We start from the raw sequence: 18,212 nt of genomic DNA, 5'->3' as shown, positions 1-18,212 counted from the left end.
CAGGGAGAGAGCCAGGGAGAGAGCCAGGTAGAGAGCCAGGGTGAGAGTCAGGGTGAGAGTCAGGGAGAGAGCCAGGGTGAGGGTCAGGGAGAGAGCCAGAGAGAGAGCCAGGGAGAGAGTCAAGGTGAGAGCCAGGGTGAGGGTCAGGGTGAGAGTCAGGGAGAGAGTCAGGGTGAGAGTCAGGGTGAGAGTCAGGGTGAGAGTCAGGGTGAGAGTCAGGGAGAGAGCCAGGGTGAGAGCCAGGGAGAGTGCATAAAGACACAAAGGCCCGTCCCTTGTAGCCCATGCAGACTGTTGGGGCAAGTGCTGTTAGCGAGCAGCACCTATGAAGGCCGGCACGGCGCACGAGGGGGTGGGAGGTCAGCACCACGCCCGGCCGCCTTTGTCTCCCGAGTGGCGATGTTTACACACCGCACCAGGTACTCATTTGAGTCGACTCATACAAACACACACAAACACCCACACACACAAGGTATATAAACACACACACTGCAAATGTATACACACACAACATAGACTCATAATAAATACAAACTCACACACGTAACATATACACACCCACATAACAGACACACGTGTATACATATACATAAACACATACAAATAAAGACAAATGTCCCCCGTGTAGCCTATACAGGATGTTGGTGATGTTTGCACACCGTACCAGCTACCGTACTCATTTAAGGCTGAGTCGACCTAGGTAAAGTTCAGGACCAGTTTAGAAATTTGTCACTGATGTTGGCCGTGAGTGGGAATCGAACTCGGGTCAGAGAAACAAACGACGAGTCAGACGCAGCCACCGAGACACAACGTCAGAGCACGGAGACACAAACACGGAGACGGAGACACAAACACGGAGACGGAGACACTACAGAGACAGACACAGAGACAGACACAGACACAGGGACATACACAGAGACAGGCACAGGGACAGACACAGAGACAGACACAGGAACATACACAGAGACAGACACAGAGACAGACACGGGGACAGACACAGACACAGAGACAGACACGGGGACACACACACAAAGACACACAGACACTGACACACACAGAGACACACACACAGAGACACATACACTGACACACACAGACACACACACAGAGACACACACAGACACACACACACAGACACACACAGAGACACACACACAGACACAAAGACACACACACAGACACACACACACAGACACAAAGACACACACACAGACACACACACACAGACACACACACAGGCAGGACCACGCCTCGCCTCTCTCACCGCGAGCCACACGGCGCGAGCTTCACGTCTCGCCCCACGTGGAATGCGACTCGCCTCGTCAGCGACTCTCGGGGCGAGCCGTGGGCCCACCGCCACCAACCGTCACGCAGACACACACACAGACACACACACTGACACACAGACACTGACACACACACTGACACACACACTGACACACACACACTGACACACACACACTGACACACACACTGACACACACACACTGACACACACACACTGACACACACAGACACACACACTGACACACACACTGACACACACACTGACACACACACACTGACACACACAGACACACACACTGACACATACACTGACACACACACTGACACACACACAGACACACATACACACTGACACACACACACTGACACACACTGACACACACACACTGACACACACACTGACACACACACTGACACACACAGATACACACAGACACACACACTGACACACACACTGACACACACACTGACACACACTGACACACACACTGACACACACACACTGACACACACACACTGACACACACACTGACACACACACAGACACACACACACAGACACACACACTGACACACACACAGACACACACACAGACACACACACACTGACACACACAGACACACACACTGACACACACACTGACACACGCAGACACACAACCAGAATCTTGACTTCACGAAGCGGACGAGGAATCAGATGAGCTATAAAGCTCTTTATTGCACAGATGTCCAGTAGGGGCGGAGGGTCAGCAGGCGACATCGACAAACAGGCACATGCACGACACACCAGGAACATGCACGATACACGAGGAGCATGCACGATACACGAGGAGCATGCACGACACACCAGGAGCATGCACGACACACCAGGAGCATGCACGACACACGAGGAGCATGCACGACACACGAGGAGCATGCACGACACACGAGGAGCATGCACGACACACGAGGAGCATGCACGACACACCAGGAGCATGCACGACACACGAGGAGCATGCACGACACACCAGGAGCATGCACGACACACCAGGAGCATGCACGACACACCAGGAGCATGCACGACACACCAGGAGCATGCACGACACACGAGGAGCATGCACGGCACACCAGGAGGGATCGGTGGCGCCGCTGTTTGCGTGCGCGATGCTTTGAACCCAGCCGCCCGAGTTCGATTCCGGGCCACGGCTAACGTCAGTGGCGACCGATGTCCCAAACGGTGGTCGGGCCCCTCGCCATCTTCGCCAAGCCGCGTTGCGCTAACCGCTGCGCCACCGCTCCGGGCTTGGATTCGCGTCGCGGGGCGGCCAACGCGACCCAATCTCGACTCGCTTATATATACGTGTATATGTGTGTGTGTGTTATAGATATGTGTGTGTGTGTTATAGATATGTGTGTGTGTGTGCAGTACTATACCAGCAACGCGTACGTCCTTTGGGCGTGACCATCCAGCCCAGCCAGCCAGCAACACTTTTGTTTACGATGCAGTTTTACGGTGGACGATGGCACGGCCAAGCGGCAGCGCGTCACGCCACTTGTAGCAAGAGGTTTTCACGGTTCGAACCCAGCGGCCCCCCTGATCAATACCGCGGAGCGTCTTCACGCCAACAATTCGCGTCGTCTGCCGCACGGCCGACGATAACGATCCTCGGGCGTCATTTGCAAGAGTCGGCCATCGCGTGAGCCACCGGTCGGGATAAAAATTTAAAAAAATTGTCGAAAATGGCACCGCGAATGACGCGTACAGACAGCAGCAACCATCGCCCCCGACTGGCAGACTGATGCCCCCAGGTCACCCTTGTCTCATGAGGCTCTCACCTGCACCTGGATGAGTTCTCAGCTGAAACCTCGCCTCTGGGGGTCACCCTCTGACCTCGCCTCTGGGGGTCACCCTCTGACCTCTGTCTGGGTGCAGGTGGTCCTCATGTCCGTGCTGCTGGTGCCCGCGCGGCTGCTGCTCTTCGCCTGCGTTGCGAGCGCCGCCTGGGCGCTCGCCCTCGTCGCCAGCGTCGGCACGCAGCTGTCCCGGCCCCCCTCGCTCACGTGAGCCTCACGCGGCCCACTCGTCACCCACTCACCCACAGACGTGCCGTTTGTGTGTGTGTGTACGTTGAACTGTTTTCGTACCGTACGTAGCCAACCGTGCTGATCGGAGGTGCGGGGGAAGGACAACAAGCTAAACACTAAAAAAACGGTTCTAAAGAAATGAGTTTGTCAAATCTAGATGATGATGATGATTTAAAAGTGCATAGCTGCAGTGGCTTCCGAATATCGGAAGGAAGAGGCGTTCCAGACGGCCCCAGAAGCGCATCTAACAGCACCGCGCGGTGCGGCGGCCACCGCCTTTGTGATCCCAGCCAAGTCGCCTCCACACTCTGATGGTATCGTTAAGAGGGGCGGCTCTCCAGCCAGCGAGCCTGACTCTGCTGCTGATGAGATCCTGAATGTCGAAGCTGATCCCGAGTCTGCAGTGTGTGTCTCTCGGCGTGAGTCTCTGTATCTGTGTGTCTGTGTGTCCCCGTCTCTGTGTATATCCGTGTCTCTGTGTCTGTACCTCTGTGTCCGCGTCTCAGTATCCGTGCCTGTGTGTGTGTCCGTGTCTCTGTGTCTCTGTGCGTATCCGTGTCTCCGTGTGTCTCTATGTGTGTCCGTGTGTCTATGTGTGTCTCTGTGTGTGACCGTGTGTCTCTGTGTGCCTCTCTGTGTCTCTGTGTGTCTCTGTGTGTCTCTGTGTGTCTATGTGTCTCTGTGTGTGTCTCTGTGTGTCTCTGTGTGTCTCTCTGTGTCTCTCTGTGTCTCCGTCCAACTCGCTCCACGCAGTCTGGCGGAGCGGCTGCTGCGGCGGCTGTTGCGCTGGCTGTGGCTGCTGTGCGGCTTTGAGCTCCGGGAGGAGGGGGGGCCCCCCGCGACCCCCCTAGAGGCCCCCCTTCTCCTCGTCGCCCCCCACACCTCGCACTTCGACGTCATCCCCGTCGCGATCCACCTCGCGGCCCTCCTCAGTGACGCGGACGCGGCGCCGGGGCTGCCCCTCGTGGGAGGTGACCAGGGGGGGGCGGGGGGCGGGGGGTGAGGGGGCGGGAGGCGGTGGGGGGGCTGAGACAGAAAAGGGGGGGGGCGTGGGTTTCTCTAAATGGGAATGAGTTACTTTGTCTCCTTCAACTCAATACCCAATCACTCAATCCTGAACTAATAATCAATACCCAATCACTCAATCCTGAACTAATCATCAATACCCAATCACTCAATCCTGAATGAATAATCAATACCCAATCACTCAATCCTGAACTAATAATCAATACCCAATCACTCAATCTGGAATTAATCATCAATACTAAATCACTCAATCCTGAACTAATCATCAATACCCAATCACTCAATCCTGAACTAATCATCAATACCCAATCACTCAATCCTGAATGAATAATCAATACCCAATCACTTAATCCTGAACTAATAATCAATACCCAATCACTCAATCTGGAATTAATCATCAATACCAAATCACTCAATCCTGAACTAATAATCAATACCCAATGACTCAATCCTGAATTAATAATCAATACCCAATCACTCAATCCTGAACTAATAATCAATACCCAATGACTCAATCCTGAACTAATAATCAATACCCAATCACTCAATCCTAAACTAATCATCAATACCCAATCACTCAATCCCGAATTAATAATCAATACCCAATCACTCAATCCTAAATGAATAATCAATACCCAATCACTCAATCCTGAACTAATAATCAATACCCAATCACTCAATCCTGAACTAATAATACCCAGTCACTCCATCCTGAATTAATAATCAATACCCAATCACTCAATCCTGAACTAATAATAAATACCCATCCACTCAATCCTGAACTAATAATCAATACCCAATCACTCAATCCTGAACTAATAATCAATACCCAATCACTCAATCCTGAACTAATCATCAATACCCAATCACTCAATCCTGAATGAATAATCAATACCCAATCACTCAATCCTGAACTAATAATCAATACCCAATCACTCAATCTGGAATTAATCATCAATACCAAATCACTCAATCCTGAACTAATAATCAATACCCAATGACTCAATCCTGAATTAATAATCAATACCCAATCACTCAATCCTGAATTAATAATCAATACCCAATGACTCAATCCTGAACTAATAATCAATACCCAATCACTCAATCCTAAACTAATCATCAATACCCAATCACTCAATCCCGAATTAATAATCAATACCCAATCACTCAATCCTAAATGAATAATCAATACCCAATCACTCAATCCTGAACTAATAATCAATACCCAATCACTCAATCCTGAACTAATAATACCCAGTCACTCCATCCTGAATTAATAATCAATACCCAATCACTCAATCCTGAACTAATAATAAATACCCATCCACTCAATCCTGAACTAATAATCAATACCCAATCACTCAATCCTGAACTAATAATCAATACCCAATCACTCAATCCTGAACTAATAATCAATACCCAATCACTCAATCTGGAATTAATCATCAATACCAAATCACTCAATCCTGAACTAATCATCAATACCCAATCACTCAATCCTGAATGAATAATCAATACCAAATCACTCAATCCTGAACTAATCATCAATACCCAATCACTCAATCCTGAATGAATAATCAATACCCAATCACTCAATCCGAAACTAATCATCAATACCCATTTACTCAATCCTGAACTAATCATCAATACCCAATCACTCAATCCCGAATTAATAATCAATACCCAATCACTCAATCCTAAATGAATAATCAATACCCAATCACTCAATCCTGAACTAATAATCAATACCCAATCACTCAATCCTGAACTAATAATACCCAGTCACTCCATCCTGAATTAATAATCAATATCCAATCACTCAATCCTGAACTAATAATAAATACCCATCCACTCAATCCTGAATTAATAATCAATACCCAATCACTCAATCCTGAACTAATAATAAATACCCATCCACTCAATCCTGAACTAATAATCAATACCCAATCAATATCCAATCAATACCCCCCGCCCCTCCCCCCCTAGCCGTGCTGGGCGCCCTGCAGGCGGTGCGCGTGGGAGGCGAGGAGGGGGCGGTGCGCGCCGAGAGGGCGGCGGAGGAGACGAGGCGCCGGGTGGAGAGGGCAGCCAAGGGAGCGCTCCCACAGGCACGCGGCACCAGCATCAGCATCAGTAGCATCAGCAGTAGCCCAACCATCATCATCAGCAGCATCATCAGCAGCATCCCAATCTTCAATATCAGCAGCAGCATCATCATCATCAGTAGCAGTATCAGTAGCATCAGCAGCAGCCCAACCATCATCAGCAGCATTATCAGCAGCATCATCAGCAGCATCCCAATCTGAAATATCATCAGCAGCATCATCAGCAGCATCATCAGCAGCATCATCGTCGTTGTGCGGGCCGCGTTCTGTCTCCAGAGGCACGTGGCGGTGTTCCTGGAGGAGACGGAGCCGGGGAAGGGAGCCGGCAGCGCTTGTGAGAGAGGTGAGAGAGGGAGAGTGGTGAGAGAGGTGAGAGAGGTGAGAGAGGTGAGAGAGGTGAGAGAGGTGAGCGTGGTGAGAGAGGTGAGAGTGGTGAGAGAGGTGAGAGAGGTGAGAGAGGTGAGAGAGGTGAGAGAGGGAGAGTGGTGAGAGAGGTGAGAGAGGTGAGAGAGGGAGAGAGGTGAGAGAGGTGAGAGAGTTGAGAGTGGTGAGAGAGGTGAGGGAGGGAGAGTGGTGAGAGAGGGAGAGTGAGGTGAGTGGTGAGAGAGGTGAGAGAGGCGAGAGAGGGAGAGTGAGGTGAGTGGTGAGAGAGGTGAGAGAGGCGAGAGGGGACAGCGAGGGGAGTGTGGTGAGAGCTTGAAAACCGAACCTCCGATTAACACGGTTGACTACGTACGGTGCGAAAGAAGTGCAACGTAATACCATACATACAAAAAGGAAGAGTGAATTGGTTTAGGAGAGACATCTCAATGTAGCAGGACCTCCCCAAAACTAGTCTTTGAAACGCGACGATGCGTTGTGGGATAAATGATTTGGCGTCATTATGATCATTCTCAAAAGAAAAATTCCATAAACGCAATTTGCCGAACTTAAATTGAACGGTTCCCAGAAGCAGTCCTGTGGTATCCTCTTCCGCGGGCCATTCCCCAACCCGCCAGACGGGGGGGGGGAGGGGGGGACGACTCCACGTTCTCCACCCTGGGGCCTCGCCAGACGAAGACTTCACTAGGAGCGCCCTCGCCATCGTCTCGCGGGACAACACGGCCCCGCAGGAACAGATTGCACAGAGCTACCGCTGAGAACGATTGCACCAAGCGACTCGGGGGGTTTGCTCTCCCACATGCCCTGCTGAGGGGTGACGCCCGTTGCATGGCAATCTAATTTCTACTTTTAAGATTACCATTTTTTTAAAAATCGACGTTGGTGACCGGACCGAGACCATGAACTGACTGCACTGGAGCTACCGGTGGTTTAGCGCACGGCGACTGAGACCCGGATTCGAACCCGGGGTCACCACCAGCAGCGCTGCCGGCTCCACCTCCCTGACCGCTCAGCCACCCGGCCACCTCCCGAAGTCCAACACGCAGAGCTCTCCACTCCTCTCCCCTCGTCATCCTCTCCCCTCGTCATCCTCTCTACTCGTCATTGTGTTCTCCACAACGACGTGAATGATGAGTCTGCCTTGCGCGTCATATCGAAGCGGGGCCCAGAGCCAACGGAGCGGAGGTCCTTGCCGATGAACAACATCGGACAGTCTCAGCAGCATTCGTTCAAGCAAGCCTCGACCATTATGATGACGATGACGACGATGATGATGACGATGATAATGACGATGATGTTGATGATGATGACGATGATGATGACGATGATGTTGATGATGATGACGATGATGATGACGATGATGATGACGATGATGATGACGATGATGATGACGATGATGATGACGATGATGATGACGATGATGATGACGATGATGATGACGATGATGATGATGACGATGTTGATGATGACGATGATGATGACGATGATGACGATGATGATGATGACGATGATGATGACGATGTTGATGACAATGATGATGACGATGATGATGACGATGTTGATGACGATGATGATGACGATGATGATGACGATGATTATGACGATGATGATGATTGATGACGATGACGACGATGATGATGAGACACCGGATGTTGAAACCGCTCCGGAGTTTTCGTTGACGCAGCGCTGCTGACACTAACCACGTGGCTGATGGGATGGGTAGAAAATGCTCGCGCACGTCTCGGTGTGGATGGACGGCTCTGTGGGGGGTGCCGCCTCTCCGTCGAGTCGTTCTGTTGCTGGATGACTGCGCCATGAACCTGGAAGGCGGCGTGAGGGGGTGGGGGCGGTGGGGGGACTAGGCGGGGGGCAAAGAGGGAGATTAGGGCGTGGGGGGCAATTTTCTAGGGAGATTGCGGGGTGCGAGATTTGGGGGGGGGGGGGGGTGGTGAGGGAGGGAGGCAGGGGAGAGGCCCCGTGGTTGTTGTTGCCGCTGCGTTACCTGGGGTGTCACGTCACCCCCCTCCACCCCCCTCCACCCCCCGTCCTCCCCCTCCACCCCTCCCCCTCTCCCCCCTCCCAGGCGCCTTGTCCGTGGGGGTGGCGGCTCAAGTGGTGCTCATCAAGTACGAGACGGTGAGGGAGCGAGGCGCGCACGCCGGGACACCGCCACCACCTCCACCACCGCCAACATTTGTCAATGCACCTTTAAGATCAGCACACTAAATCAAAACACAGATCATACTTTGCAGCGATCATCCGGAGCGAAACATTTTATTTTAGGCCACTGAATAGCACTGGCAGCTAGGGGTGTACAACTCCTCTAGAGCAGTTTTGAGTGAAGATCTCATAGGTACATCTTCTGGGTTCTTTCGGTAAAGTCACGTAGAAGGGAAGTAATAAAATAATAAAAATAAAACATAATACATTTATTATTATTTTATTACTTCCCTTCTACGTGACTTTACCAAAAGAACCAAGAAGATGAATCCTTGTAGTCACGAAAGCTTTAAATCAAAATTTATCTCATAGGTAGTGATTCAAGTTGCAGTTTATTGTCAATAGCATTCCAGACCCTGGGGGCATCAATAGCAAAGTCCCTTCCTCCAGTATTTGTACGGCAATAGGGAATGTGAAGCTGGTAAATGAGCGAAGACCTTAGGTCAAATTTGTTCTTTGAAACAGAGAGGAGATCCAGCAGGTAATCTGCGGATTTTTTTGTAAGTACATCGTGAATAAATAAGATCTGATGCACAAGCCGTAGAACATTGAGAGATGTTAAGTTTGACCCAATGTAGAGATCACAGTGGTGAGTCCTATATGGGCAGTTCAATGCAAATCTAAAGGCCGAGTGATACATTGAGTCAAGCTTCTTCAGTACAGTACTTGGGGCTGATTTATACACGACGTCACAGTAATCAAGTAGAGGCAGTACGGTAGCTTTTATCAATTCCAAACGGAACATAGGGGGGAAGCAGTGCTTGTGTCGATACAAAAATTTGTTTTTGTCTTTTTACCAATATAATCAATGTGATCTTCAAAATTCAGAGAGAGTTGGTGTCGTGTCGCTGTCCCTCCTCCTCCTCCTCCGTTGAAGGATCCCAGGCCCCAGTGGGGTCACTGTGGGGCTCCCTCGCTTGGGTTGCACGGCCACAGTCGCGCTGCTCGTGGCTCGCGTCTTCAGTCCCCCATTGCATGAAGGAGATGTAGGCACAGGCCTGCTGCTGCTGCTACCGCTGCTGCTGCTGTTGTTGTCGCTCCTGTTGTTGTTGTTGACAGTCATCCGCGAGCACGCGCAAACTCGGCCTCTATCCGCGTGGTGTTGTCCTTCCCCAGCAACTCCGATTAGCGCGTTTGGCTAGGTACGGTGCGAAAGAAGTTCAACGTGCACACGAACACACGTGCACACGTGTGTTCGTGTGCACGCGTGTGGACCAGCGCGGACGCGCAGAACGGACACCGCATTCGAGTTCGCATCGCCTCCTGGCTTTGACATTGCTCCTCGAAGACACTGGCCCAACCATCATGTCTCTGTGTCTCTGTGTATCTCTCTCTCGGTGTCTCCGTGTCTCTGTGTGTCTCTCTCTCTTTGTCTCCGTGTCTCTCTCTCGGTGTTTCTGTGCAGGAAGTCGTCTCGTGGGCCGTGCACGGACCATCCCCGTGAGCTCCCTCTCCCAACTACACACACAACAACCACACAACTACACAACCACACCACAACCACACCACAACCACTCAACTCCACACACAACAACCACACACAACAACCACACAACCACACACTACAATCACACACCACAACCACACTACAACCACACACCACAACCACACAACAACCACACACCACAATCACACACTACAACCACACTACAACCACACACCACAACCACACAACAACCACACCACAATCACACACTACAACCACACTACAACCACACAAACACAACTACACACAACTACACCACAACCACTCAACTCCACACACAACTACACCACAACCACACAACAACCACAACCACACAACACACCACAACCACACCAAAATCACACCACAACCACACACCACAACCACACCACAATCACACCACAACCACACACCACAACCACACCACAACCACACACAACCACACCACAAGTACACCACAACCATACAACCACACGCAACTACAAATACCACAACCACACAACACAACCACACAGCAACCACACAACTACGCCCAACAACCACACAACTACACAATACAACCACACACAACAACCAGACAATAACAAACAACCACACGCACACACAACAATCGCACAACAACACAACCACACCCAATACAACCACACAACACTACCACCACACAACACACCACTGCTGCCATGACCTCTCGACCAATGACACCGACCCCTTCTCCCACCCCGCCCCACCCCGCAGGATCAAGGTGTTGTGGCTGACCATGTGCCGGCCGCGACGCCGCGTGCTCATCCAGGTGAGGGTCCTGCCCGAGAACGTCGCTCGAGCGGTCGGCGTCACCGTCGCGAGCCGCGCGCTCGATCCACTGCTGGACGAGCACCGCCGCCTGCCACGTGACGAGCTCCGCACGCACGTGGCGAGCTCCGCACGCACGTGGCGGCCCTCGTGCGGCCCAGCGCCCGACCGTGCGGAGGCACCAGCCGGGGGGTGGTGGATCGCCCGGGGAAGGCAGTACAGCAAATGTGGAACCCCACCTGTTACACCTGTACGGGGATAGAGCGTCGCCCCCTCGCACGCGTGGACGCTCCGGTTTCCTCCCACGTGTATGGACACTAAACATCGTCCATTGGGTCGATAACAACTTCATAAAGAGAGTGCGTCAGAGCGTGGGTAAGTGTTGGTGGCGCCGGCTCGCCGCGTGGCCGCGCTGCCTTGCCGCTCGTCCGCCTGGCGTCTCTGAGTCGTCCCCCTCCCTTCAAGAGCACCTCCGCTTAGCACGGGTGGCTACGTACGGTGCGAAAGAAGTTCAACTCACGTAGACACGAGAGCGAGCGGATGCTCAGGGCGTTACAAGTCGACGTCATGATTAACACTCGATCAGAGCATGCACGAAGTATAATTATTACTCTCCACAGACCCGGTGCGTACGCGCGTAGCTGACACCCGCTTTGCACGTATACCACGTGACACCCACTGTGCACGTGTACCCCGTGACACCCGCTGTGCACGTATACCACGTGACACTAACTGTGCACGTGTACCACGTGACACCCGCTGTGCACGTGTACCACGTGACACCCGCTGTGCACGTGTACCACGTGACACTAACTGTGCACGTGTACCACGTGACACCCGCTGTGCACGTGTACCACGTGACACCCGCTGTGCACGTGTACCACGTGACACCCGCTGTGCACGTGTACCCCGTGACGCAGTACCTGCCAGTGTACTCGCCCAGCGAGGAGGAGCGGAAGGACCCGGACCTGTACGCGAACAACCTGCGCGCCCAGGTGCACAGGTGAGCTGCGCCGCACACACCGCACACAACTGACTCTCGTGAGACGCGTGCGTCTGCGTGTGTGTGTGTCTGCGTGTGTGTGTCTGCGTGTCTCTGCGTGTGTCTGTGTATGCGTGTGTCTGTGTGTGTCTGCGTGTGTGTCTGTGCGTGTCTGCGTGTGTGTGTATGCGTGTGTATGTGCGTGTGTGCGTCTTCGCGTGTGTCTTTGTGTGTCTGCGTGTCTGCGTGTGTCTGCGTGGGGATCGGTGGCGCAGCGGTTAACGCACAGCCTCAATCAACCAATCTTTGATTGAACCCTAGTTCGATTCCCGCTCATGGCCAACACCGGTGACGAAGATCAGAACTGGGCCTGGACCTCCCCTAGGTTGACTCGGACGCAAATGAGTACCTGGTGCGATGTGTAAACATCGCAATTCGGGAGACAAAGGCGGTGGGGGCGTGGTGCTGTCCACCCTCCCCCTCGTGCGCCGTGCCGGCCTTCATCGGGGCTACTCGCTTACAGCACTTGCACCAGAGGTCCGTTCAGGCTATACGGGGGATCTTTGTCTTTGTGACGATGCCTTCGCGTGCGTGTGAATTCGCGTGTATGTGAATATATGTGAATGTGTATGTTGTGTATGTGTGTGTATGTGAATGTGTATGTATGTTGAACTTTCACACTCTACGTAGCACACTATACTGCGATCCCATGCATAAGAGTTCGATTCCCGACCACGGCTAACATCAGTGGCAAGTGAAGTCTGTAACTTTAATTCATTTAAATAAATATCCATGAATCACACTGACCCCCCTGCACTGCCCCCCCCCTCCCCGGCCTCTTAGGGCCCTGCAGGAGACTGCGCCCCCCACGGGAGATGGGTCCCGGACCCCTGTGAGGAGCACGTGGAGAGGGGGCCCGGGAGGCGCCCCCCAGAGGGAGCATCTCCTGGAGCTGCTGCAGAGCCTCAAGTGAGGAGGCTGCGGTCCCCCTGCCCCTCCCCCTGTCCCTCCCCCTCTCCCTCCCCCCTCTCCCTCTCTCTCTCCCTCCCCCTCTCCCTCCCCCTCCCCCTCCCCCTCTCCCTCCCCCTCTCCATCCCCCTCTCTCTCCCCCTCTCCCTCCCCCTCCCCCTCACCCTCCCCCTCTACCTCAACCTGCCCCTCCATCCGTCTCTCCTTGTCCCCGTGTGTCTCCCCCCGCGTGTCTCGAGACAGCCTGCTGGTGAGCTGTAGACAGAAGCTGACCCTGTGTCTCTGTCTCCCCCCGCGTGTCTCGAGACAGACTGCTGGTGGACCGCGCCATCCCCGAGCTCGAGGCGATCTCTGAGCGCGTCCGCGCCCTGGGGGCCACGCGCGTGACTCCACGTGACCTGGCCGCGTGCCTCGCGCGGCCCGAGGGCCCCCACATGCGCGTGCTGCACGCCGCCTTCGACCCGGTCAGTGTCCAGGGCGCCGTCGGCCACGATCTTTCTCCGCTGCTGGATGAACGCCTCTCCAAGCTGTCGTCGCCTCTCGGGGGTCTCGCGATGCTGCGATCTGTCTCGATTGTCAGATTTCCAATTTGGGCACGGTTCGTGCAGTTTCGTGTGCAAGTATGAGAGAGTGTGTATGTGTGAGAATGTGCGAGTGTGTTTGTGAGTGTTTAGGGGGGGCGGTGGTGGAGTAGCGGTTAGCGCATTGACCTATGAACCCGAGTTCGAATCCCACTCATGGTCAACTCCAGTGGCGATTGTCTAAACCACTCCTGGGCCTCCCCTAGGTCGACTCGGCTTCAAATGAGTACCTGGTGAGGTGTGTAAACATCACCACTGGGGAGAAAAAGGTGGCCGGGCGTGGTGTTGGCCATCCACCACCTCATATACTGTGCCGGCCTTCACAGGTGCTCTTCTCTAACAGCACTTGCCCCAACAGTCTGTTTAGTCTTAATGGGGGATCTCTGTCTTTGTGTGCAGGGTTCTTGCCATTAACTCACTTCACTCGAGAACCCGGTTTAGTCCCACGCAGGGTCCCAGCGCCGCCGCTTTGGCGTCTCTGACCTCCGAGTCGCCCGGCCTCCTGGAGGTCTTCCGCTCTCAACACAAAACCTTCACGCGCACGGCGGAGAGTGCGGGCCCCGCCGTAGCGAGAGGCGCAATCCCGCAAGACGAGCGGCCGCTCGCCAGCCTCGTCGGGCGTTGCCGCTGGGGCCTGGTTACCGGCCGGCCCTGGGCTGGCTCGGTCAGGGTCAGGCGGGTGGGCCCTGCGAGGTGCGATTTTGCGCAGGTCCACCACCACCGGCCTGGGGAGTGTTTGTGTGAGCGGACGCCGGCGGCCTGCCGCTCACGAACGACTCTCTGGTGCCCCCCCCCCCTCCCCCCGTGGGCGCAGGGGGCGCGAGGCCACGTGGACGCCCGGGAGGTGCTCGTGGGCCTGGTGCGCGCCGTGTGGCCCGCCCAGCACCTCGAAACCCTGGACCTCGCCTTCCAGGTGACCCCGGCCAGCGGGGGTCACGCACGGCGGAACGTCCAGCCTGAGCCTTAGACGACGAGCGACGCGTGGGGTGGCGGGGGTAGATATCGAAGATATCGAGGACACCCCTTGACCCAGGGCCTGTGAAAAGAACTTTATAACTCATCGGATTTTATTCCAAAGGCCCACGGGTTGGGGGGGGGGGGGCACGTGCCGGGCGCGTGCCGGGCTCCCAAGAGGGACAGCACCGGCGCCCATTGCCCTCCTTGCACTGGGGCCCGTCCTGCAACCACGCTAGGCCACTGGGTTAGGGGTGAGGTTTGATGGCAGAGAAAGGGCCGGTGACCGGTTGGCTCGTTAATTTGGGAGGCCTCGTACGAGTGGAAAGTTGGTTAGGGTGGGTTGGAGGACGAGTACCAGGGTCGGTTGACCATCTGGTTGGGGTTAGAGGATTGACACAGGAGCGCTGTATGTTGCGCGTGCGTGTATTGTTAGTTCCCCACTCTTGCAATTGCTGCCACTGATAGCGGACAATCACTCAAGCCTAATGAGGTCTCCGCGACCGATCGTCACCGGCTGCAATGAGATGTAAAAAAATATCAATTTGTGTTTTCACTGACCCCGCTCGCTCGCTCCGTGGCCGCGTGACCCCGCAGGTGTACGACCCTCGGGGTCAGGGAGAGGTCACGCAGGAAGAGGTGCTGGGGGCCCTGCGCGCCACCCTGGGGCCTGACCTGCCCTTTGACCCCATCGCCCTCTTCCGAGCCGCTGACCCCCACCACACGGGGGCCGTCACATACGGTGAGGTCCTCGCCACGGGAATGTGTAATTTCCACATTCGAGCACTGCCTCGTTGCATGCTTAAAGTTGATTTCGTTTTGCCAACACGATGGAAGCAAGAGCACAACAAGTCGGGGAGACAACTCTGAATTGACTCTTCGCTGCCCAACCCAACTTGAAGGTGTCTACGCATCCGTGAAGAAGATCCAATGTGAATCGCGCTGTGATATTAAGCTGTATTGTTATTAGGGAGTTCATAATCATGAACTCCCATGATCAATCCACTGCTGGATGAAGGCCTCCCAAATGTACGGGCATCTTCCGCGGTTCTGCGATGCCACGACCCATCCATCAAACGGAGCTCAAGGCTCCGTCTCTGCCGAAGACGTCCTCTCGCGTGCGTTCCCCTCCTTTGGCTGCCATTCCAGCCTTCGTCTCGACAGACGATCGAACGTACAACAGTCGCACCCCGTGCACGCTGGAGGCAGCGTCGTTATGACTGCGACGAAAAAGTGAGTGGGGCCCGAGCCGGGGATGCGTCACGTTCTGGACCGACCGCCGGCGGAGCGAAATCGCCCAATGTGGAGATGGAGCAATGAAATAATCTCTGGCGTGAGCGCCGAATGGATTGCTACAGCGCGGCACCGTGGCTTGTGGAGGCCCTCATCTGCCAGCGGGTAGATCGTAACGACGACGACGACGATAAACCTCTTGAGACGAAAAAAAACTTCATCCAACTAAATAAAACGTATCAGTCACCAGCAGCAGTAAACTCCGGGCCACCAGGGACTGAGTCTTTCTCTCTTGCCCGAGCGATTTAAATTCACCAAATGTGCCCAATTTTTTTTGAGCCAATGACAGCCAAATGTTTAGACTGTAGCGGGCAGCGCGCTTAATGAGCTGGAAACGAAGACTGCTGATACCCGGGATTTTTGTTGTTGTTTAACTTCGTGATAATTCGTGACGACCGCAAATGAAAGCGGGGTGTTTATCTGAGGTTTATGGGGGGGGTTGCCCGAGTTTCGTTTGGAGGCTATTTCCTTGCCATCTGATTTGACACCGTGAGCTGCCATGGCGGAGGTCAGAGGGCACTGCCGTGAGAAGTGAATAAGGAACAAAATCTAAAAAGCGGCCAAGGTGAAGGGACAGAGGTGGAGCGATGGTTGGGGGTTAAGGTTGGAGTCAATAGCAGCGTTTGGGGCGTGTGGTTAGCGTTACAGGGAGGGCAAGCATCTGGTTGAATAGCTCGGGTTCGGATAACTGCGTAGCCATCACGTGTGTCGGCAGTGCAGCCGCACCAGGTCCAGTGGGCCGAAGGGGCCCGGATGCTGAGCTGGGGCTGGTGTCTGGCTGCCCAGTGTGGTCAGGGCAATATTATGATGATGATGATGAATCTTGACTTAAAGCTTTCGTGACTGCAGGAATTCATATTCTTTGTAATGATGATGATGGTTGTGACAAAGGCGGTGATAACTTTGCTTATGATGTTAATACTTAATAACACGGAATATGATTGCAATTAAAATTATGATGGTTGTGACAACGATGAACTCTTGCCCTGTGACCCTTAGCCGCGTTCATGGAGGTCGCCCAGCGCTGCCCGGAATTCCGAGTCACGTGTGGTGGCGAGGGGGCCACGGGGGAACCGGATCGCGTGAGGAAGGGCCCGGAGGGGCCCTCCCGCCCACAGAGGCCCCCATCGGACGCGTACGCCTACGCGGACTTCACGCAGAGCCGGAGTGGGGAGCCTGGGGGCCGCCTGAAGACGGAATGACGCGGAGTGGCATAGACTGCCAAGGGTTTAAAGTTTGAAAGTTTTTTTTCTGGGGAAGAGCTCTGCCCATATTTGAGTTGGCAGGGTGGTGTAGTGGAACCACGTGTGCCGCACTGAAGCAACGTTCTGGGTTCCGAATCGGGAAGCTGTTGTGCGTGTAGCATGTTCTCTTCCTGCATGGGTTTCCTCCGGGCTCTCTTGGCTTCCAACCATTGGCTAACAAAACCACACAGTGTAACTGGCATCGGTCAAAACATCCCAATGCTGAAAATTTCACTTGCTAATCACTCAATTTGTGATGCCGTTCCTTTCGTGGCGATGGCAGTGTGTTAGTTCTTGAGGGTCCTTCAAAGTCGAGGCGGTTCACTCGAAGACCTCGTCCCATCGGTGACTGCCCTGACAAGGGCCCCATTGCTTCCAGCAGTCGGATTCTCCTGCCCCACGGCTGGATTCGAATTCACGGCGTCCGTTTCACGGCGTCCGTTGCGTTGAGCGGTGGCGCGAAGGACACGTGACGATAGGTGGGGGAGGGGGGGCTACCGCGGGGGGCTGCCGTGAGGTGGGGGGCTAACTTGGGGTGGGGGGAGGGGCTACCGCAGGGAGGGGCTACCCTGGGATGGGGGGCTACCGCCAGGTGGGGAGCTACTTTGGGGTAGGAAGGAGGGGGCTACCCTGGGGTGGGGGGCTACCGCGAGGGGAGGGAGGGGCTACCCTGGGGTAGGGGGCTACCGCGGGGGGAGGGGGGCTACCGCAGGGAGGGGGCTACCGCAGGGAGGGGGCTACCGTGTCCCGCCCGCCGGGAGCCCGAGACCGAGCGAGGCTTTGCTGCGTCAATGGCGATATGACGAATAAAGGATATGGTCAAATAAAGGCCGCAGCGACTGGGACGTTCATG

The 18,212-nt window shown here is 54.3% G+C and overlaps 1 protein-coding gene across 2 annotated transcripts in view; it reads left to right on the top strand.

The window, feature by feature from the left end:
- The window catches only part of LOC133350955 (lysophosphatidylcholine acyltransferase 1-like), a 19,873-nt gene extending 2,026 nt beyond the window's left edge, over positions 1–17,847 (top strand). For both annotated transcript variants that reach the window (XM_061565802.1, XM_061565801.1), the window contains exons 3-15: positions 3,199–3,326; positions 4,104–4,321; positions 6,363–6,484; positions 6,758–6,824; positions 8,946–8,998; positions 10,488–10,522; positions 11,283–11,337; positions 12,257–12,339; positions 13,162–13,287; positions 13,598–13,751; positions 14,683–14,781; positions 15,420–15,564; positions 17,115–17,847. In XM_061565802.1, coding sequence (XP_061421786.1) covers positions 3,199–3,326; positions 4,104–4,321; positions 6,363–6,484; positions 6,758–6,824; positions 8,946–8,998; positions 10,488–10,522; positions 11,283–11,337; positions 12,257–12,339; positions 13,162–13,287; positions 13,598–13,751; positions 14,683–14,781; positions 15,420–15,564; positions 17,115–17,317 — 1,488 coding nt within the window. In that variant the 3' untranslated portion in view covers positions 17,318–17,847. The remainder of the gene's footprint in view (positions 1–3,198; positions 3,327–4,103; positions 4,322–6,362; positions 6,485–6,757; positions 6,825–8,945; positions 8,999–10,487; positions 10,523–11,282; positions 11,338–12,256; positions 12,340–13,161; positions 13,288–13,597; positions 13,752–14,682; positions 14,782–15,419; positions 15,565–17,114) is intronic.
- Positions 17,848–18,212: the final 365 nt, after the last annotated feature.

This window comes from Lethenteron reissneri, chromosome 35 (assembly GCF_015708825.2).
Source record: "Lethenteron reissneri isolate LAM-NWPU_2019-01 chromosome 35, ASM1570882v1, whole genome shotgun sequence".
Lineage (NCBI taxonomy): Eukaryota > Metazoa > Chordata > Hyperoartia > Petromyzontiformes > Petromyzontidae > Lethenteron > Lethenteron reissneri.
This window is presented reverse-complemented; position numbering and strand designations above follow the sequence as displayed.